Below are 22657 nucleotides of genomic sequence, written 5' to 3'. Positions count from 1 at the left end.
ATGCCATGAGAGATATGCATAGAAACTCCAGAGTTAGTACAATGGCTCAGGCTTTCCAAAGCTACACATGCTTGTGTTTTATACTTTACCCCATCTTTTCCTTGTCACTCCCTTTATTAAATTGCACAAAATTTAGGGCAAAGTCTTGAAGAAATTGAGCTAACATGAAACAATGGAAACTTCAAATAGTTTGAAGTTAAGATCCCTAAAAATAAAGAGAATCTGCAATAGACAACATCGTGTAAAAGAGACACCACTCCAAAAACCCAGGTCAGCAGCACACCTCGGCAGGAGAGCTGTGGTAACTTTCATGCAAAATTCACTTTTCTGTGTCTTCTTGGTTTTGGTTTTACAAACCTTCCTTGTGGATTCCTTGACTTTCTTGCATCCCATTCCAAATGTGTTTGGGTTTGTTATTGTTTCTAGGAGACTGGCTATGACAGCTTCTCCTTATCTTAACTTTCTTTTGTGGCACAAAGTGGTGATGAGCAAATGCTCAGGTAGATGAGGCTTAACCACCATCGTTTGCTCTGGAGAGCACCTGGGATTTCCGCCTGGATGGACAGGGTGCTACAAGGGTCACCATGACCCTGTAAGGACACCCACCACGTGGGAAATGACATCTGAACCAGCAATCAGTTTCCCAGGGTGTGCAGGGAAGAGCACTATTGATCTGCAGAATGATCTGTGTTTTTCATAAATCTGGTGTTTGCATTGCCGTTTGTTCCACAAAGATCTCACTGGGACCACAGCTCTACTTCCTAAGCCACCTTGCAAATCTAAAGCAGTTAGAATGAGCTGAGCAGAAGGCCAGAGGCCATGCTCACACCCAGGTCTCATCAGCTCTGGGGAGAATGTACCCATGAAGTCCTGGTTGTTGAGGAGAAAATGGGACGTCTTCATGCTTTCTGGTGTGCCTTAGCTCTCTCCTATCCTATACTCCACTCCCAACTCACTTCAAAAAGCAAAGGGCCTACAGAAATCTTCCAAAACGAGAGTCTACTCTTGCACAAAGGCCAGAATACTATCCAGTTTGCTTCTTCTACTTCAGGCACATTCTTACCTACTAGGAAAATCTTTCTCTCCTTCTGAACTATTAGACTTCCTTTCTTTAAAGCATCTTTGAACTTCTAGCAATAAACAGATTTTTTTAAATCAGGGAATGGGGCTGGTGAGATGGCTCAGTGGTCTAAAGCACCTATTTAGAACAAGCTTAGCAAAGCACAGGGACCACGGTTCAATCCCCCAGCACCACATGCCAGCCAGCCCCGCCCCCTGGTGGGCTGAGCTGGCCACACACACACACACACACACACACACACATAAATAAATAAATAAAAATTTTTAAAAAATAAAATAAAAAAATAAATCAGGGAATGATGGATTGTTATGCAGTTAGCATTTCACAGGAGGCACAAATAAAATCCAAAACCTCCTCTTCAAATGCAGGATGGTTTGTAGGCCCAAAACAAAATTAGTTAATTCCTGAAGATGTAGTCCTGATCTTTCCTTCTTTCATGGTGAGCTTTTCCTAGCACACTGCTCCTCTTTCTCTTCCCACCTGGCACACTGCTCGTCTATGTTTTTCTTTTCCATTCCTAGTTAAGGCCTCCTTACTGACCCCTAGCTCTCGGTCTTCCTTTTCTGACTTTCTCGTGTCTCTTCCTCATTGCCTTCTCCCCATTAACAGAGCACAACGTGAACTGAGACTAAACACTTGCGAGCAAGTTTCTATGTTCTATATTCTTACTGTCTAAACCATGAGTGTTGAAAAGTCTTGATGATCACACTGTGACAGCTACAAATTCATTGGCTTATACGGTAGATCGTTGAACAAACTTCCAGGACACAGATAAGCTGTCCTGCGGAAATAGCTTTATTCTAAGCATACCATGTTGCAACAGTGGGAGCAAAAGCTGCATCACAGGGTCCGGAGAGCTCAGGCCGAAGCCTCTTGGTCTTTCCACAACAGGGCGACACCAGGCCATATACCCACATCCAGGCCTCCTATCATCAGCAGTATCAGTGCCAGCAACTCCGACCCAGGAAGGCTGTGCTTTGCTAGCACTGGGGTCTCTGAGAGTCGCTGATCACACGGGTCACATCAGTCATGAGGTCAGTTCCACAGGAAAACATCCCCCAAGCCAAGAGCTAGGCACAAACACTATTATTTTTACTAAGCAATGTGACATGTTCTGCCCATCTTGGAAAAAGTCTTTATCTTTCATTAATATATTTTGTAGTTTGCCCATGGGTCAGCAAACACTAGGAAGCCCAAAAATAAGCACCTGTTCAATTCAACCTGCTGATATTGATTCACAAGATGCACTTTTTTCTAAGAACAAATCATCATTCAATCACTGTGCTTTATTTTTGAACGGGCTAAAGTGGGTGTTTTCAGAATGGACACTGTGAGCACAATTTAAACAAAATGGAAAGGATGTCCCACTGCAGACCCATCCTTCTCGTGGGGCATACTGCCTTCTCAGCTCTCAACTTCCACTTTGTCTTCAGGATGGCCCTTTCCTCCTCTTCCAGGACTTGCTCCCTCCTCTCCACAGCCATCTCTCACCATTCCACCACTCTCTCCCTCCTCAGCACCTCCTTTTCCTTCTGACTTGCCCATGATGCCAGGGCATCCACTTGCTCCAGAACTCTGCCCAAGTCACCCCTGAGGGCAGGGGTGCCCACGTTGACCCCTGGGCTGTGGCTCACCTGTCACATAAGCAGCATGTAGCATATTGGTTGGTGTGGTGCCCAGAATGAGCAGGTGCCAGACAGAAATATTCCCATGCATCAAAAAACCAGGTCCGCTTGTTGTGGGGCACGGAGATGGGCATGACACTTACAAACTGGCCGGCCAGCTCTCCAGGCCCGCTGATCTCCTCCTCCTTCATTTCCAAGCCTCTTTTCACCTGCCTCCTGTTTCCCTCCTCTTCCTCCTCTTCTCATCTATGCTGTCTCCTCTTCCATGCTGCCCTTAGGCTGTGCCTACAATATGTAACTGTCTTCTAAATTATTCCGAGATTTTGCTATAATCTTTCCTATACTCTTATACAACTGTCCAAATGCTTTTTGGCCCTTACTACATAATTATGTGTGCTAGTTTTCACTTACTATGTACTTAGAATATGTGTTGGAAAAAACAATCACATGACTTTTCTTTTTGCAACAAGTGCAGAATGAAGAAGTAAAAGATTTTTTCCTTTTCAGCCAAGGAACGTGTATGTATGTATATGCATGTACAGGGACACTCATGCATATTTACTATCCTTGATATTTTTTCCAATTTAACATGTTATATTTCTTGCTGAGTTAAGCCTGGTGAAAGTTCCCAAGTAAAAACAGCTCCTCTTGCTCACAAGACCATATTACGTTTGACATTTTGTGTTTGACCTCAAGTTGAACTACTTTAATCTCCAGCTACTTTACAAAACTTCTTCTTTAACTGTTCATTTTGTATGTCTCTGTATTCCTTCCTGACCAACTGGACATGAAATCAATCTTTGGCATCTTATTGGATTAAATTTTAGAGATTGGGAAGAGTTTAGAACAAGGACTATATCCCCAAGCCAAATTTTGGAGCACAGTCTGGAGATAGTTTAGAGTATGTGAAATTTGCATCATTTCAGGAAATCTGAATCCCTAAAATTCATAAAAGTCATCTTGTCAACTATCTTTAGAACTTGCTAGTAGATTTCTTCAGTGAGCCACTTGTCTTTGCAAAACGATGGAACCTCCACTTATTGCTGGTATTACCATCATCGGCTTTTGGTTAGTTCTTGAGGTGAAAGAAATGAGTCATGAGACTGGTTACAGGCAATGGCTGTAATACCAATTTACAAAACTTCTTTTTTAACTGTTCATTTTGTATGTCTCTATATTTCTTCCTGACCAACTGGACATGAAATCAATCTTTGGCATCTTATTGGATTAAATGAACTATATTCTCCTTTCTTTGCTTAATAAAAGTGTACTAGGAAATTCTAGTTTTTGCTTTCTGGGAAGGAAAACACATATTTTTTTAAATTTCTACACTCCTGCCCTCTGCATCTGTTCCCAGTATATGGAAAAATAAATGTCTGAGCGGAAATACTGAGAGCTCCCTACTCTGTTGGATGTAACAGATAAGCCCTTAGAGAGTTTCCCTGTGTCCTTGGGATTTTGATAATGATATTCCTAGAAATAGTAAACTGAACCTTAGCAGAACCTCACCAGAAAAACACTACTAGTTCTCTTGAATTTCATTCCTCAGCTCTATAATTTCAAATTCCTCAGGGGGAACAAGTTGGTAGATTATCACAGCAAGTATCACATACAGTTAATTCTTCTTTACTGATTGACTACCATCTTCATCAGTTGTGGAAAATATTTGAGTACTACCAGCTAGAACCAAGCATAGGTAAAATATACACATCCTTGGTAAGAAAACAGGTGATTTACAATAAAATTATAACTTTATGGAATATCAGATAAAACAATAAGCATTTAATATGTATTATTGGGTCTTTTCACCAGGCTGTGGAAGAACCTATCAGCCAAAGAATGAACAGTGTCAGAAGTAAAATACAACTAATCCTGTAACCAGGGTGCCTCTTTTTCTAATATAGCCATCAGCTTTTTTATTTCTTTGTTATTTCAGTACAGTATTTACCAGGAAATATCTTGGGCTGGAACTGAGGGGATGTAGTTCCTAGCTGCAGCGTTAATTATTGCCAACTTCCTTTCATCTTTTAATCCTTTGCACCTTGATTTTTCCCATGTGTCAAATAGCAATGATGAGGTGTGTCCTATCATCCCTCTAGAATCAAGATAGAAAAATGGAAGAAGTTAGGAAGATTGTTTACAAGTTAACACAGTAAAAAAAAAAAGTGGTATCTTTATAGTAAATGATTTTCATGGCTGTTGCTACAGATAGCATGTTATAATATTTAGCAAATATAATATGTGGATCCTTTTAGCTTTTTAATCTAACAGTATCCTTCTCTGGTCTCTACCTGGTATAGGTCTTCCTTCTATTCTTTGGTTTCCATTTAATGTGAGCTTATTCTGCCTGCATAAAATTATGATTTGCTTTTCTACTACCCATAATCCTGACTTATAACATTAGTGTAGTCCTAGATTCTTAAACTGACCGAGAAATGTAACTATAAATTTCTAACACATTTATAGGCAATAGCCCATGTATATTACACAGTTGTGAACAATCTACCTTGAAAGTAGACAACCTTTGTTGTTATTCCAGTTAGAAACAGAGAAAATAATTTCTTGCCATCTGTCTCATGTTTATGTTGGTGGAGATGTGAAGGCCACAGATTTCATCTAAATTTGAAAATAATCCTTTTTCTCTCTGTCCTAGAGTATATTTACCTGCTCACTAAAGAAGGTATTTCCCAAAGCAAATATTTCATGGTTTATTGATGGCCAGTTTCTTCAGGGTGACAAAGAAGGTAAGGAAACAAATCAATGAACATAGGTTTGGCAAAAAAAAAAAAAAAAAGAAAAAGAAAAAGTGGGGGAAAATGAGAAAAGGAAGAGAGGAGAAGCAGAGGGAAGGGGAGGAGGAGGGAAGGGGAGTGGAGGGGAGGCAGGAGAAGAAGGGGAGGGGAGGGAAGAGGACAGAGGGAGAATGGAGGGGAAGGGAAGAGAGAGAAGAGAGAAGGGAAATGAAAGAGAAGGGAAGAGGAGAGGGGAGGGAAAAGAAGGGGAGGACAGGGAAGAAAAGGGAAGGAAAGGGAATGGGGGAAAGAGAGGGAGATTAAAAATCAACATTACCCAAGTTGTTCTTGGCATTTAAGAATTATTCACATTGCAAGAAAAATGATATCTTACCTACTAAGTATTGTTTTCTGATATTTCATCTGACTACTCCAAGAGCATGGGTAGTAACACTTCTTAAAATAAAACACAGTTGACTTCATCAAGCAACAAACAAAAACTTTTGGTAAAGGGTTAAGAAAAGCAGGTATTTTATGTGAAGTCAAAAATATTGAATTCAACTTACAATTATTAATCAGTTCCCTGATTTTTCAATGTTGATACTTGCATTTCTTAATTCAGTATATGTCTCATTTGGATGGCACCACTGCTTGAAGCCAGTTCATGAATACTTTCTACTTTTTCGTGTGAAGAGCTAGGGCAGGGCTTAAGGGTATTGCACCAGAGGAAGGGAGTATTGAGGAGTTGCCTCCTTGGAAAGGAACTTGTGCATGAAGAGGATTAGAAATTCCTGGAACAGAGACACACTGGAGAAGCTCATACAATGCCCTATTTTTCTTAGGTGTTAACTGTGACAGCAAACCTTGCCTGGACAACAGGCCTCTCCTTAGTCATTTTTCCTTTAAGATCAACATATTATCAGCAATAGCTAAGTCACAAAACTCTTGCTACATTATTATTTTTAATTGAAAGATGAAAAGCTTATGTTGTGAAAAATTATATTGACTATTTGGTGCATAGTTTGTTGGTGGTGTTTAGCTCACTTTCAAAACAGTTCACCCACAGGAATAAGAAAGTGCAATCCTGACAAGAGAATAATTAAAGGTTATTATAAATATATCCTCCTAATAAATAAACACTGCATAAGGAAAGCACAAAGACAATGTGCCCCTCACTCTCACTACCAAGAAGGCCAAATTGTTTGGTCAGAATTCCACACCTCACAACCACATTTAGCTTCTACTCTTTTGAAGTAAGAGCACTAAGCACTTGGACTGTAAGGAAGCTGGGAGAGTCCCAAGAGAGTTGACCTATGGTGCTAAATGGTTATATATTAATTTCCTGGTGCCATGTATTCTGTTTCGTAGTTGTACCAACACTAGCAGCTAAAGAGAATCCAATTCTGAAGAAAACTAACAGGATCCAAAATGAAAAATGCCTATAAACCTATCATTTATTTCAGGAAAAGGATACAAGGCAGTAAGATCACTAAAATATTGATTATCTGCTAAACATAAATCAAGGGGGCCCAGAGAAAGTTGTACTCTCCTCAGACCAGGAACTAGGAACATGTGCACAAAACAGCTCAGAAGTGAGAAGCCCCAAAAAGAGTCTTGGCTGTTAGAGATGGTCTTGCTATGTAATTTAGGCGGGCTTCGAACTCAGTGATTCTCCTGCCTCAGCCTCCCAAGTGCTGGAATTATAGGTGTGCACCACCATGCACAGCCCCAAATACATTCTTTACTGAAATCACTCTGTAGTTTACTGGCCACTTAGATATAATGCTTTTTATGAACATATTTTTATTACTGCATTTTTACAGTGCATAATGTTGCATTCCATGTGTGAAGTTGATCCATGTATGTGATGCAGCTTCACTCCTTTTCCATCTCCTTTGCTTCTCTCTCCTCCCTCTCCCATCTCTTCATTGTTGCCACCAAGCGTCTTTCTATTTGAGAAAGATCATTTCCCTACTATGTATTGTCTTTCAATTTGTTCTTTATTTAAAATTTGAGTTTCTCGGGGCTGGAGAGATGGCTCAGTGGTCTAAAGCACCTACTTAGAACAAGCTTAGCAAAGCATCAGGGACCGCGGTTCAATCCCCCAGCACCACATGCCAGCCAGCCCCGCCCCCTCGTGGGCTGAGCTGGCCACACACACACACCACACACACTCTCTCTCTCTCTCTCTCTCTCTCTCTCTCTCTCTCTCTCTCTCTCTCAAATAAATTAAAAAAAACATAAAATTTGAGTTTCTCGTGTAAGGAAACTATACAGTATTTAAGCTTATGCATCTAATTGCTGTTATAAAACCAAACTCTGCTGCAGAGCCTTCCGCAGGTCTAAGCCTCTCCAAAACTCATCAACTTCGCTATTATTAATACACAGTGCTCGTGAGCTGGGACAGTCTTTCCCCAAATCCTTTTTGCTCACAGCAGCAGATAAAGTAACTTTTTTTGTTGGTGGTGGTGGAACTGGGGATTGAACTCAGGCCCTTTTGCCTGCCAGGGAAGTGCTTATTCCACTGAGCCATCCTCCCGGCCCCCTAAAGTAACATCATTAATCAATGCATTTAATCCCTGGATCATGTATCAATGAATGCCATGAAGGAGTTTTAATAAACAGCTCAGGTTAACTCCAGCCCTCCCGAAGCTGAGGCAAACTTCACAAAAGCTGAAACTTGACTACTTTAGACACTATGTCACCATAAATTAGCTGAACAAGTGGCATAAGTCTGTAGTCCCAGCCATTGATGAGGCTGCGATGGGAAGACCATTTGAAGTGCCAAGCTCAAGCAAGACCCCAGCTCAAAAAGCAAAGCAAAGCAAAACAAAATAGAAACCAGCACTGGATAAGTGATAGAGAAAATTGTAACAACTTAACAATTTTTACCTGTCTTATAGAGCTACAAATCACTAATGAAGAGAAGAAAAACAAAAGTGGATTTCTGGAACTGAAATCCATTTTAACAAAAATGCATAGTAATAAACCAGCCCAGTCAAACAACCTCACAGTTTGGTGTATGGCCTCATTCCCAGTCCCTGGAAATAAAGCATGGAATACCTCATCAGAAAAGATCACTGTTTCCTTGGGTGAGTTGTCTATTTATAAGTCCACAACTACTTATCAAGGATCGCCCGTAACTGCCAAGACTTCAGAGCATGTCTCGTTGGAAAGAATATAATATTCATTATGTTAATTAATCTCAGAAAAACTTAGCACTGTCTATGTAATTCAAAATTTAGCAAGCCAGAAGGTTTACTACCTTAAGTCAGATCAAATTTTACTAAACAAAAGGTGAGATCACATGCAGTGACAGAAGATATGCCTATAAAAAGGAAGTCCTCAAAGATGACTCTCATAAGAGCCTATTTAATAGAAATGTTGTAAAGCTAAAAAGATTTGTAAATCGTTATTATAATTCTCTATATGGGCTTATTAAGGTCCTTAACCATTATCCTACTTTCAAGCATATTGTAGTAAACAACATGCTCATAAAAACAGAATAATTTATGAGGGAGTTTTCCTGTATTTCAGGAACACAATCTGCATCCTAGGTCCTGCCAAGCTCTCTCACAAATACAATGCTTGGCTACTGGGATCCTTGGACGAAGAGGGGTGTGTATGTTTCAAAACTATTCCCACTGCTCAGAAGCAGGTGTCATTTTGATGTTGGGACAGTGACATCACCCCTGGAGCTCTACCTGTGTGTTTCTGGGGATGGAGGAACAACTTGAGTGATTCATTCCAAAACTGTGATGGATTTGCACTAAAATCACGTCACTTAACATCACCTAATTCCCTCAGGAATAAAAATACCTCTTTCCTAGAAGGCTATACATGAGGCAGGTTGTAGTCTTGAAGTTAACGTTTTCTCACATCAATTTGCCAGTAGTTTTGAGAGAATCTATGAATTCTAAGAGAGAATCATACTTTCATGCCTGAAAAACAATATTTTCTGTTGTTAAAATTATGCTTAATTTCAAGATAAAAAAATAATTAACACTTTTAAAGTAATAAGGAAGAATACTAACTCCAATACCCCAAAGCACATATAATTTCAACTTTATAAGACAGTCCTTGATTTGGCATAATTTTAGGTTCTGAGCAGGTGGTGAGTTATAAATTGTCAATGAGCTTTTAGCTTTCATGATCAAATATTAAACACAATAAATCTTGAAGATTTCCATTTCCCAAAGTTATAGCTCACATTCTGGTCTTATCTGACATAAATCATTGTGAATAAGTTAGAATATGTCGTACAGGCTCTGTAAAAAGAGTGTCATGGAGGTATCCTGTTTCCCTGTGCTACACGTTCTTTAAACACTTACTTCTAAACATGCTGTGAGGTGTGGTGGTACTGCCGGGTGCTTGATGAACTCTGGAATACACTTCTGGTGCTTGCTGCATGCAATACACATTGCCTCAGCAAGCTATTGTTAATAAGATATGGAAATGAAAAGCAAGAAAAATGACATCTCAGTGCAGGAGGAGAGGAATTGAACATTACAAGGAGGAAAGGATTTACTGAGAAAGAGAGAGAAGAAAAAGAATTTTATTCCCTTTCTATCCCAGAAAAGGGTCACAATGCTAGAGGATGACAAGGAACGGCCCTCTGAGGTGTCTCTTCCTTACCTGCACAGTCTCCTAGGACGTTGAGATGTCTCTGTTCAGTGAGACTCTGGGGCTCACGGAACTCAAAGGGGTGGGGGCCAAAGGAGCATGACTGGCAAGCTTAGCATAGTTATATGAGCACCAAAGCTTGCAAAAGTCTCAGGAGTCAATGGTATCTGCAAACAAGATGAAGCAAGACAAGATGTCCTTTCCCGAAGCAGCCTGCCCTGCAGCTTATCAGAACGTGTAAAAGTGTAATGCTGCTTTCCATTTGGTGGGTATATTGGAAGCGTTGGGGTTTCTGAGGCTGTTGTTCATTTCAAGTGGAGAGGAGATAATTTGTTTTATTTTATTCCAGAAACTGAATAACTGAATGTAAATTTCTCCAGGGGTTGACAAACACTCCAGCTGTCATCAGCCTTGACAGAAATGTGTTCACTAAGTGATTTTCCAACTGTAACTGTTGAAATAAAGACCTTTGGGATAGAGATAGTCCAGGGCTGGCAAGTAGAGGGTGTGACTCTGTGTGTGTGTGTGTGTGTGTGTGTGTGTGTGTGTGTGTGTGTGTGTGTGTGTGTAAATTGTGAGTGTATAATTGGGGGCATAGAGAGAGGAATAAAAAGGAGTATCTCCATAGTGAGATGTTAGGACCTCTGAGTATTGAGATGGAAATGTCCGGCAAATATTTCTTACTTCATGACTTTCTGCAGTTCACCTAGCCTGGTACCTGTCACCAATCCTGGGGTTCCCGAGAATATCAATAGAGAACCTTTGGTTGCCTCCTCAGGAGATGAGAAACAGACAAAACCAAATCCTTTGCTTCTTCCATCCTCCAGCATTACCTTAGCACTGGTGATTGACCCAAATGGAGAAAATTCTTTTCTTAATTTCTCATCATCAATGGTGTCATCCAAGTTCTTAACGTAGAGGTTCACTCCCTGGTATCGACTAATTCTCTCCTGTTTCAGCTGCTCAAATTTCCATTTTAATTCAGCCTGCCATTCTACTTTCTTCTATGCACGGCCTACAAATATGACTTTACCACTGATTTCTTTCCCATTAAAGTATATTCTCTGGGTTCTGCTATGGCCCAGACTTTTTTTTTCTATTGTGGGTTTTGATTTTTTTCCCCAGAAATTGGTTTTATTTGATGTACCCAAATCTTAAGTTTCTCAATAAAGAAAAAAAAAAACTCCATAAAAAAAAATAGAGAACCTTCATGTGCATAGAAATCACCCAGGGATCTTGTTAAAATGCAGATTAGGATTCAGGAAATATAGTCCTGAGATGTTACATTTCTAACAAGACCCTAAAAAAAAATGATTTCCTGGTAGATGGAACACATTTAGAGATGAAAGGCTCTAGCAAGCCCTGGGGTTTGGTTCACTTCTAGGTGGGGCAGATAAGGTGAGCACTTGCTCTAAGGAAGCCCCAGCATTGAACCCGCTGCTCCTGGAGCTCAGACCCACGGCTGTGGGCATCCCTGCAGTGGCTCTGATGCAGATGGGGCCCAGCCTCTTTCAGAGTGAGGCTCCTGAAAATCAGTGAAGTTGCTTTAGAAAATCAGCACAACCTCTTGCAACAGCCATGATGAATGCGGTGACCTGAAAACTAGATGACAGGGCTCTGCTGAATTCTGCTTTGGAGACTGGGGAAATTCCTTTTCCCTGCTGGGCCCGAATCACTCCCTCTCTCATCCTCTGAGTTCTGCTTTGAACAAGCATAGTTTGTGCTTTAAAGTCCAATCTGAAACCAGTCCTAGTGCTGCTTTGTTTGTTTTGCCTTAAGTTTCAGGATGAAAGTTATATATTATGTTTATCACAGGTCAAAATGTTCTCAGAATGCAAATCTTATGATAGCTTTCTAAGACATTTGGTAATGAAATATATGGGAATGGTATCCTAAAACAAACATGTTTTGATGAAAAATATACCTTTCCCAATGAAAAATAAATAAAACTCTGGGATTAAGCATAATTTATCAACATCTTGCATTCCAGAAGTTAACAAACCTCTTTCTTCAAAGGGCCAGGTAATAGATATCTCAGGTTTTGCTTACTACATAGTTTCTATCACATCACTCAGTGTCACAGCAGCTGCAAACAACATCTAAACAAATGGACACACCTGTGTTGCAATAAAAATCTACTTACAAACATGAGCATTGGGCAGGATTTGATTGCATCCCCGCTTACTCTGTTCTAATCAACCCATAGAGAAAAACATCTAAGCATTCACTGCCAAGGCCCATGCTCCATCTTGCTAAGATACTAGTTTAGAAGATGATGCTTTAATGTACCAGCAGTACTATATGCACTAAGAGCTGGTCTTTTTATTATGGTATTAATCAGTATGAATGCTTCCTGTCATCTTCATTGGCTAGGATCCATAATTACAGTGAAGAATAAAATAAATGTCTTCTCTTTAAAGGCACAGATGATGAAATTGAGTAATAAAGAGTAAACACTGAGGAATATGAACATAGCTAGGGAGTAAATATGATTAAAATATGTTTTATGCACATATTAAAACACAATGTTGAAACACAATATTTTAAAAATAATAGGTACTAATAAAAATCGATGGGCTGGCCAAATAGCTCAGTGGCTTAAAGAGCCTGAAAGCAGGTGTAGGGGCCAGGGTTCGATCCCCAGGCCTACGGTGCCAGCTCACCCCAGGGAGCGCTGAGATGGCAATTGAGACTGGACATGGTGGCACGGGCCTATAATCCCAGCACTTGGGAGGCTGTAAACAGGCAGATAATACAAGTCTGATCTAGTAGTGCAACCGTGAACACCCAGTAGACTCTTCCCTAAAAAACACAAAAAAAGGAAAATCTATTTTAAAAATACAGTTTTTCTCATAAGAAGTTGTATTCTAGGAAACTCAAGAACAAGAAAATATTAGGAAACAGCAGGAACAAAGACCAAGAAAGGTATTGTGTTTGAAAAACTATGTTGAAATATAGACTATTGGTTAGAAAGTGAGAACAGAAATGATACTCAGTATCAAAGTTGGTGTGCATGGGCGGGGGAGATAGCTCAATAGAATAAGCACCTGCCTGGCAAGTGCAGGGTCCTAAACTCAATTCCGGTACCTAAAAAAAAAAAGTTGGTACTGCAGTAGGAAGCCACATTATAAATTCTGCTGAAGATATTTAATTTATGAATGACAGAGAAGAAGAATATGGTCATTTTGTCTAGCTGATATGCACAACTCTTCTCCCTCCCCTCAGAGGTAGATAGCATGGAAACATTTCCATCATAGCCAGCTGTGAGCACTGCCTATAGCCAGCAGCGATGGCTATACTACCAATGACAAGCAGAAGACACACAGGTATCTAGATCAACAGAACAGATCTTTTCTACTGGTGCTATGTGCTATCAAGAGGCAATTAAATTGCATATATTTGTCCCTTAAAGTAAATTGCAGAAAAAAACTATCGATTTAATTTGTAGCTAAATATGTAAGTGACATAGGTCATATAGTTTGACACTTACGTCCAATGACATTCTATCAAGAAAAAACTATAACATTTTCCTACCTCAAAAATCAACTCACCACATTTAATACATGGGTTCCTGAGGTAAGTAGATCCTTATGGCATTTGTAAATTGTTTTATTCCTCAATATATCTACTTTAAAGGACAAAAATGGAAGTTGAAATAATTGAAATGAATGCAAAACATAAATAAGCAAAAGAACACAACCTAATCTCTATTTCCACACACACACACACACACACACACACATACACACATGTACACACACAAATTGTAGCCATAAATGTTAGAAAACTCATAGTAATACTATGGATCTTAAATTTACTGATATTACATCTAATTAGGCAGCTGAATTATTTTTCTATTCTTACTAAAATTGTTTAAGTTTATGGATTTTGTAAACCATGTGGTTATTTTCTGAGTATTTCAAACATCAACTGCTACCATAAGCTTCCCCACATCTTGAATTAAATGCCACTTTCTTTAGGAAATATTTGCAGAAACCTGGATCTTGCTGGTTGCGCCATGTCGCAGTCCTGTGTCACCTTGTAGGCAGTGCCTCCCTGAATTCTTTGTTGAATATTTACTCTTCAAAGATAGCTGCATGCTCTCCTTCTTCACCATTAAATCTCATCACCTTGACCATAGCAGCCCCTCAATATTTATTCATTAGGTAATGGATAAACTAAAGTAAAATATTTTTAGAAACTATGTCAGTACTATCTTCCTGCTTCAATATTTGGTTCGTTGTAAGTGTCTGTTTGGTCCTGTTATAACTGGATCTGTCTAGCTCTCAGGTGCTTGTTCTGGAGCAAGGAAGACTGAAGTCCACAAAATTGTGAACAGCAAGCAGTGGGAATGACCAAATGCATGCTTATTAGGAAAAAAATTTAAAAAGCTCTCTGTTCTTAGAAGAGGGGTGTTCCATAAGGCAGACACCAAAGATGTTTAGATGCCCTGACTTTTTACACAGTTCTTGATAGAAGTGTAGGATACAGAAAGCAGGGTTGCTTTTGGTTACAGTTCAGCCTTTGCTGTCTGGAAAGCATGCTGTCCCATTTGCATTTCGCTTCCTCTAAGATCTCACTGTTTTATTAAGGACCTGTTGTTTGTCTCTCCCATTTCCTAGGGCCCTTAACCTTCCCTTTTGGTATGTTAACTAAGGCCTTTTAGTTCACTTTAAATCATCAGTTCAGGACCTGCATCCTAGCTGTCTAACTTCTCCTGTCTCTTGGCTTCCCTTTCAGGCTCTGTGAATCTCCCAACAGGGTCTCCTCTCAGTGTTACAGAATCTACCTTGGGCACCCAACCTTCTCCAGCCAACAGCGCATCTCCTACAAGTAAGAATATTTTCACATGCTTTTTCCTCCATAAATTATTAATCCTTTCACCTAACAGAAGGTTAAAGAAAAAGAAAAAACTTCAGCCAGCTCACTATGAAATTTTGGATAAATTAATTACATATCGTTTTCATGGCCTCAAAGATTTGATGCAATTTCTGAAGTCCTTCACTTGAAGCCTAGAGAAACTTGGAGAAGATCACTATTTAGAGATGAACCTAAACTCGGTATTTATTATTAACTAAGTTAGGTCGTATTTTAAATGGGATAATACATTGGGAGCCCTCTGCTGTAACTATGATGTCAGTGGGGAGCTTGAAAATCTGGGTCACAAAATGCCATCCTGCAGGTCAGAGATAGTTAGATTGCTTCACATTTAAATTTATTTGGGTTCAAATTAATCTACCAAGCTGACTGTTGAGGACTATAAGTTTAGCCCTTTCATCTGTGATATCATCAATAGTGGAGGACATGGGGAGACGGCTTGTCAGCATAAACACCTGCCTGGCAAGTGCAAGGTCCTGAGTTTGATCCCTCAGAAAAAAAAAAAGGAATAGTGGAGGACATCGGATCAGTGTTGCCAGTTGTCCGTAAAGGAATGACACTGTTTTTCAGATTGGCATTGTGGCAAAGAAATCACGAATTCCCATGTCGATGACCTTTGTGTTTAACACAAAAGCAGGGTGACTTTCTCTTTAAAAAAAAAAAAAAAACTCACATTTTTTGTAGAGGAGATGCATGACTTTCATTTCTTATATAATTAAAGCTATCAGTTTTGTCTGAAAATGAGAACTGAAGATGGAATTTTAAAAAGCAGCCTGTAGGAATGAACAGTCCCTCTAGCCAGCAGCTTCTGGCATATAGCCTGCAGTCACTGTCACAAGCAGATAGCACTCAGAAAAGGAAGCAGATGGCAAATGAGAGGCGCCTGCAATCACTCAACAAAACCTTCACCTTGATCTAATGTTTCATCGTTCTTCGTGGTGTCTAGTTTTCTTCCCCTCTCTTTCCTTCCTCCTCCTTCTCTTCCTCCTCTTGTTCTTTTCCTTCTTCTTCTTGCTTCTTTATTTTCTTCGGTTCATCAATCAGTAATAAATTGTAGCTCATTATGGCATTATGGCATTCAGCAAATATTAGCATCTTCAGTAATAATGCTTTAAATCTCTACAGTGTGCATTGTGTTAGTTGTTCGCGGCTTCATGAAAAACTACCTCAAAACTTACTTATAAAATATGTCACACAGGGTATCTGGAGTTCAGGAATCTAGGAGTAACTTAGGAACTCAGGTTTTTTCATGACATGAAGTCAACCCGATGGCTGGGGCTTCCGAATGTGCTTCCTGAGCTCAAGCATGCTGGCAGGAGGTCTTTCTTCCTCACCACGCAGGTCTCTTGATAGGACTGTGTCCAGTATGACAACTGGCTCCCCTGCGGCCAAATAATTCAGCGGGATTATGATGGAAGCCATGACACCTTTTTATATGACAATTTCCCACTCTGCACACTATCGCTTCTGCCTCATTTTGTCCCTTAGAAGCAAATCATGAGGCCCACCGTACATTAAAAGGAGACTTGGGCTCTGCCTTTTGAAGGGGAGAACACTAAAGAGTCTGTGGATAAGCTAAAGGTATAGCTATGTCACTTGAACTGTTTGCACATGTTATTTAATCTTTTTATGAACAGTACACTGAGTAACCATTCATTCTCATTTTCTAAATGAGGACACTAAGACAATGAGAGATTGTATTTTCACCCTAGTGCATGACAGAGTCAATATTCACACTGAAATCTTCTGACTCTAGATGTAACTCTCACCACAGTAGGTAGCATTTTTTTCCCATCATTCCAAACACTTTAAAAACACAGTGGGGGCTGGGGAGATAGCTCAGTAGAATAAGCTCCTGCCTGGCAAGTGCTGGGTACAGAGTGCAGTCCCCGGTACAAAAAAAAAAAAAAAAAAAAAAAAAAAAATGCTCTTAGGGATGGCCAGATAGCTCAGCAGACCAAAGTGTCTGCTTTGGCAGAGCACAGTGGCAGGGGTTAGATACTCAGATGTGCCGGGCCGGCCCCACCCCCAGATCACACTAAGATGGCAACTGAGGGGATTTGATTGCCCTTGTCAGATGCAAAAGTTACATTTCTTGTTATATAGGTCTTACTTTATCTTGGGATTAACCATCCAGCAGAAAAATATAAAAATGAGGTATAAAAAGTAAAGCCATATTAATATGCTGAGCTGTAAAAGGCTCAAGTCAACAACTTCTGACATTGCCAGTCCTATGTATAACCCACTATGATTATGGACTACTGGACAATATTGGACTATTTTGCTGACTTCAAGCACCTACAATATTTAAATGGTAATGCAATACCCATCTCTGACAAAACTAAACACAAAAGGGGGATATAAATGAAGGACCATTTTGTAGTGAAATATATATATATGTATGTATATACAAAATAGGATGGATATACAGCTACTTTCTCTTAATTCAATGAAAAGATAGATATGTACTAACAGTATTTGGGGAGGATATCATGTCTGCATCTTGTACTATGAATAACCACTAGGACAACAATATGCAATGTATTAATTATTGAAAATGTGCTAGTAATCAGTTGTGAAACTGTCTCATTGATATTTGTTTCTCAATAAAATCATTAAATAAAAAAAGCAATGATAACTACCCAGGGAAGCCTCACTGAATTCGACCACAGCCAGTCAGTGTTTCTGGGTCCCAGCTGCAGTCTCAGCACTGCTAAAGGAGACTGACAAGATAAGCAGCCTGAGCCAGGCCCACACAGAACAGTTAGGGACAAATTTAGGGAAGGGCAGTCTTTGCCTAACTCAGGAGATATTGTTGCCCCAGGAGGAAGCCCTATACCTTATAATTCACTGGCTATCAAGTGTCTACTAGCTATGTTGTCCAAGACAATAAGCCAAAGAAAGATCACCCTGATTATAGCAATCATCCAAGACATTCATTGGACAAGTGAATACTGATTGTCTGCAAAAGTTCCTATGGTGCTGCTGACGGTACAATGATGAACAAGACATATAGGAACCCTACTGCATAGAGCTTACAGCCCTGTATCACTCTTGCCTTGCTTCACATATCTCTGTCCACCAGGCCTCAGATCCTTGGGCTCTGCCTCCTATTTTTATATCTGCACATTACCCTTAGATCTGTTGACACTGATTTTGATATAAAATCATTTTTCAATAATGTAGCTGGTTCTCACAGTCTGGACTTTCTACTATGGACATGGAGCAAATCACCAGGATCAATCTGATTCTAGCTCTTGGCCTAATCCCCAGGCAGACACACCTGATCTTTGTCAGACATGAGAGTATGGGAAATGGTAAAGGAAGTAGCTCTCCAGGGAATGTCTCAAGTTAGTGATTTACAAACAATCAAGTCAGAAATAAACTGAGGGGACTCAACCTAGGAAACATATTGTTCAATGTCAATATGTCAGGAGGATGCAGACCAAAAGTTCAACAGTAGATCAGGATCCTGGTCCAGCCTAGAAGGAGAGAGCAGTGACAAGATTTTGTGATTTGTTTGTGACACTGACTTCTTTCTTGGTCATGCCATGCCTGTTTGTTACCATCATTAGGGCAGCTCAGTTGTTGTCAAATAGTTTCTGACTTTATAATACATAAATGAGTATGAAAAGGTTAAAATAGAGAGGATGGGGGTAGCTCAGTGGGAGAGTTCTTGCCTAACATACGCAAAGTCCTGGGTTCAACCCCTAGCCCTCCAGTACCAACAAGAACAACACTGGGGAAGGTAGTGGAATCAGAGAGTATTCAAAGGCATAAAACAAGGGCCGGCCAGATAGCTCAGCAGATTAAAACACCTGCTTAGGCAGAGCACAGGGCCCAAGGTTTGATCCCCAGCACCACAAGCCATGATGGCCCTACCCCTGGGCCATGCTGGGAGTGGTGGCATGGACCTGTAATCCCAACACTTGAGAGGCTGAAAACAGGAAGTTCACTATGAGTCTGATCTACATAGTAAGACCCTGTAGACCCTGTACTAAATACATTTTTTAAAAAGACATAAGACAAAATGAATGCAGGACATGAGAAAAAGTGTAGACAGCACAAGTGGGTTGCTGTGAACCGGGCTGCAAAGCAGACTAGGTGGGTGAAACCAGGAGACAGTGAGCTTAAGTTAATAAGCTCTAGATTTGGGCTGTCATCTATACATTAACAGACAGCCTCTGTGGATTATTCAACATGTGGAGAAAAGGAAAATTGAAACTATGTGTATGGTAAGTGACAACTGCAAGCACCGGGAGCAAGAGGACCGAGTGATGTTGATTTGAAATGACTCACATTGATGGTAACCTGAAATAGAGTGGGCAGGTAGAAATGCAGAGTGCTGCCATGGAAGATGTGCCAGGATTGTCGGTCTAATATGGCGATAAATATAAGGTTTTTGGAATGCTACCATAAAAAAAAGTGTCTTCCAGATTTTGGCTAGTAACTACCTAAGAATTTTTACCTTTAACCAAGACTGTATTATTATGCTGAACAATTTAACATTAGTATTTGTAGAAACACCTTAATGTGCTTGGAATTATTTTAAGCTAGTAAACGTATTGTCTCATTTCATCCTTCCAAAAACATGATGACATAGGTAGGTAATGATACAAATCCTACATAACAGATGTCAAATGTTAATTGAAAAAGTTAATTCAGTCCAGAACTTCGTTCCTGTCGCACCTCCAAGCACGGGTCTACCTTAGCTTCTGAAGGTGCTGATATGACCTGCTATGTCTTTTATACCTGTGCAAGGTAGGAAAGAGATGAGGTGACAGCTTTGTGATTCCCTGGCCTAGTTCCAACCTCTCCTGTACTTTGGTGCTAGTTTATAAGCCTTTTTGGAGGCAAGTGAGGGTAAGCAACATGCCAAGAGTTATGCAGACAGTGGAAGAGCCCGCACAGAACCCAGGCAGACTTCAGACTCAGAGGCTTACTGCCCATGAGAGTACACGGCTGGTGCTCCACAAATGTCTGCAGACAGTAAGTGAATCCCTTATCGTTTGAAGCTGCTATAGCTCCCGTGGAAAGTCAAATGTGGTAGTTATGCCTATAATAGGCTTTCCCTTCTCTAAACCAGTAGTACTTGAGAAATGAAGCTTTTATGACAAGAGAACTAACATTTCCTCAGTTGCAAATAAATCAGAGTAAAGAGTACCCCTTCCACTCATTATATTTCCCCTATCAACACTATTATAATGGATTTTTACTACAGACACTATTCTACAGAATCAAAACAAACCTCCAAATCTCTCTTGAGTCCTAGGAAATTCTTCTCATTATTTCTGTCTTGTCATCTTTCACCCAAAACACACATCACAGATTCTTAAAGGATGTCTCATTTTTTTCCATGGTTTTGTTACACTTAAATTAATGATGGTCCACTTGACTGGTTTACTTGGAGAGTTTGTTTTTCAGTTTTCTCCTTTTCTGGTAGATTACCAATTTTTCACTTTATTTAGTAATTACTGAGTATCTACAAACACACCATATATCTATCTTGCTTCCTGCCATCTTCCTCCAAGGGAATCCATAAACCCTTTTTAGGCCAGTAATATGGGAATACATTTTCCTCCTCCCATTGAGCAGTCATGTGTCCTGCACGGTCAGCCTCCGAAGAAAGAACATTGTCTTTGTTTTGTTGAGATTAGGGCTTCACACCACACAGCTCCTGTATGCAGGGTCAATGGCTAATACCTCTTGACCACCTGGATTGATGAAGCTGATTTTAATACACTCAGATGTAGTTTGATGGCCTAAGCTCTGTCAAATGCAATTCTCCAGTTAATATCACCACTATTTTTAAACCTCTTTGTGCTTTGAATGGACGGATGGAGAGCAATTACACATTTTTTCAAGGAGAGAAGGTAGATAAGTCTAAGTCTACGCTATGCTGATAGATGGTCAAGTGGAAAGCCAAGTATAAAATATTGCTATTTGGAGATCAAATTGAATTATCAGGTTTAATTCTACATAAGCTTTAGGTGAGCATAACTAGCAAGATCGTTTGAACTGAGCTTGCAAATCATTTTTATCTTTGTATTTGATTGACTGCTTAAATAAACTGGATCAGGTAACAAAACATAATTTTATTTTTGTCTGTTATCCCCCGTTCAAGTGAGCTCTATTGAATAATTTCTTCTTGGCCTCTGAAAGAAGTTTCAGACAAATTACTTGGCTTTTTGAGTGATTTTTCATATAATAAATGTAATGTGGTTCATTTCACACACAAGAACAGTCTTAGGTCAATAATTTAAAAGCCCTGTCAAATGTTAATCGAAAAAGTTAATTCAGTCCAGAACTTAGTTCGTGTTACACCTCCCAGCACGGGTCTACCTTAGCTTCTGAAGGTGCCCATGTGACCTGCTGTGTCTTTTACATCTGCGCAAGGTGGGGAAGAGATGAGGTGACAGCTTTGTGATTCCCTGGCCTAGCTCCAACGTCTCCTGCACTTTGGTGCTAGTTTACCTTTTTAGAGGCAGGGGAGGAGAGAGAAGTGGGGAGAGATAAATGGCAAAATACCAACCTTGACAGGCTAGCTGTAATCTGACTTGGTGACCTTGAATGAAAAGAACAAACATGGCCATCTTCACTTCATAAGCACTGTGAGACACTTCTCAGAAATCTCTTGCTGTCCTGGTGGCCGCCTAAGATGCATGTGCATCTTCTTGATTCAGGCCTCCCCCCCTCCTCCAGCCTTTTTCTTATCCCTCTGCAATGTATGAATTCCTGCTTCTACCTGTAGCTCCTTCCTGGAATTCCTTGTCCATGTAGGTGCTCATGTTGGGCAAGACTCTTTTTTTTTTTTTTTTTCAAAATTTTATTGATAAACATGGGCAAGACTCTTCATGGAATCCTATTCTATCTGAGAAAATATGCATCTTTGTCTTCTGCTTTTCAAAAGTGCTCCTCTTTCCCAGCAGTACATGCCTATCAGGTTTAGCCATCCATTGACTCTTAACATAGCCTCTTCTCTGCCATTCAAACATCAATCCCTTTTGCAAGAACCCCAAAGCACAGAGCCCAAGACTTTTGAGCATTTCTCCTGAAACCACACTTCATTTGGTACAAAACCAGCAGGTAAGGGCCGGCCTCAGAGCTCAGCGGACTAAAGTGCCTCTTTAGGTAGAGCATAGCAGCCAGGCCCCGGCATGCCTTGCCGGCCCCGCCCCCAGGGCACGCTGAGACAGTGATTGAGACTGGGCATGGTGGTGCATGCCTGTAATCCCAGCTCTTGGGCTCTTGGGAGACTAACAACAGGAGAATCAGTACAAATCCAATCTATGTAGTGAGACCCTGAAGACTCTGTAGACCCTGTCCTAATTACAGGAAGAGGAAAAAAACAGCAGATAGATTATTTTTCTTCTGCCCTAAGGGGAGGCCAGATGTATAAGAGTAAGAAGAATCTAATTATGTTCTTCAAAATTCCTCACCCATCTGACTCCCATTGTAATAAGCTGGAGTTGACTATGGGCCAGAGCTGAAAAAATCCACTTCATCCATCTTTCTCAGGTGACTTGGAACTTTGCTTTCAAATGAGGCTGATCTTGCCTTCTGCTATGGTTCTTAACATTTGAGATGCAATTTGTAATGAAGGTACAAGAAATTCTACTTGAGAACTCTGTTTTACACTGTCCACTAAAATACAGAATTAAAAGTAACTCCTTGGGCCTGGGGAGATGGCTCAGTGGAATAAGCGCTTCCCTGGCAAG

The 22657-nt window shown here is 40.2% G+C and overlaps 2 protein-coding genes across 3 annotated transcripts in view; one reads left to right on the top strand and one right to left on the bottom strand.

The window, feature by feature from the left end:
• Cd96 (CD96 molecule) overlaps positions 1–22657 on the top strand; it is a 105952-nt gene that overhangs the window by 42465 nt on the left and 40830 nt on the right. For both annotated transcript variants that reach the window (XM_023701899.1, XM_004624882.2), the window contains exons 6-8: positions 5360–5450; positions 8342–8530; positions 14802–14894. In XM_023701899.1, the coding sequence (XP_023557667.1) occupies positions 5360–5450; positions 8342–8530; positions 14802–14894 (373 nt within the window). The remainder of the gene's footprint in view (positions 1–5359; positions 5451–8341; positions 8531–14801; positions 14895–22657) is intronic.
• Zbed2 (zinc finger BED-type containing 2) lies at positions 2423–3765 on the bottom strand. The gene is given in 4 exon segments (XM_023700966.1): positions 2423–2472; positions 2475–2720; positions 2723–2942; positions 3760–3765. Coding segments are annotated over 4 exon segments (522 nt in total).

The sequence above is a fragment of the Octodon degus genome, unplaced genomic scaffold, assembly GCF_000260255.1.
Source record: "Octodon degus isolate 3935 unplaced genomic scaffold, OctDeg1.0 scaffold00007, whole genome shotgun sequence".
NCBI classification, from domain to species: domain Eukaryota; kingdom Metazoa; phylum Chordata; class Mammalia; order Rodentia; family Octodontidae; genus Octodon; species Octodon degus.
Note: the sequence above shows the minus strand (reverse complement) of the source record. Positions and strands in the feature narration are given on the sequence as shown.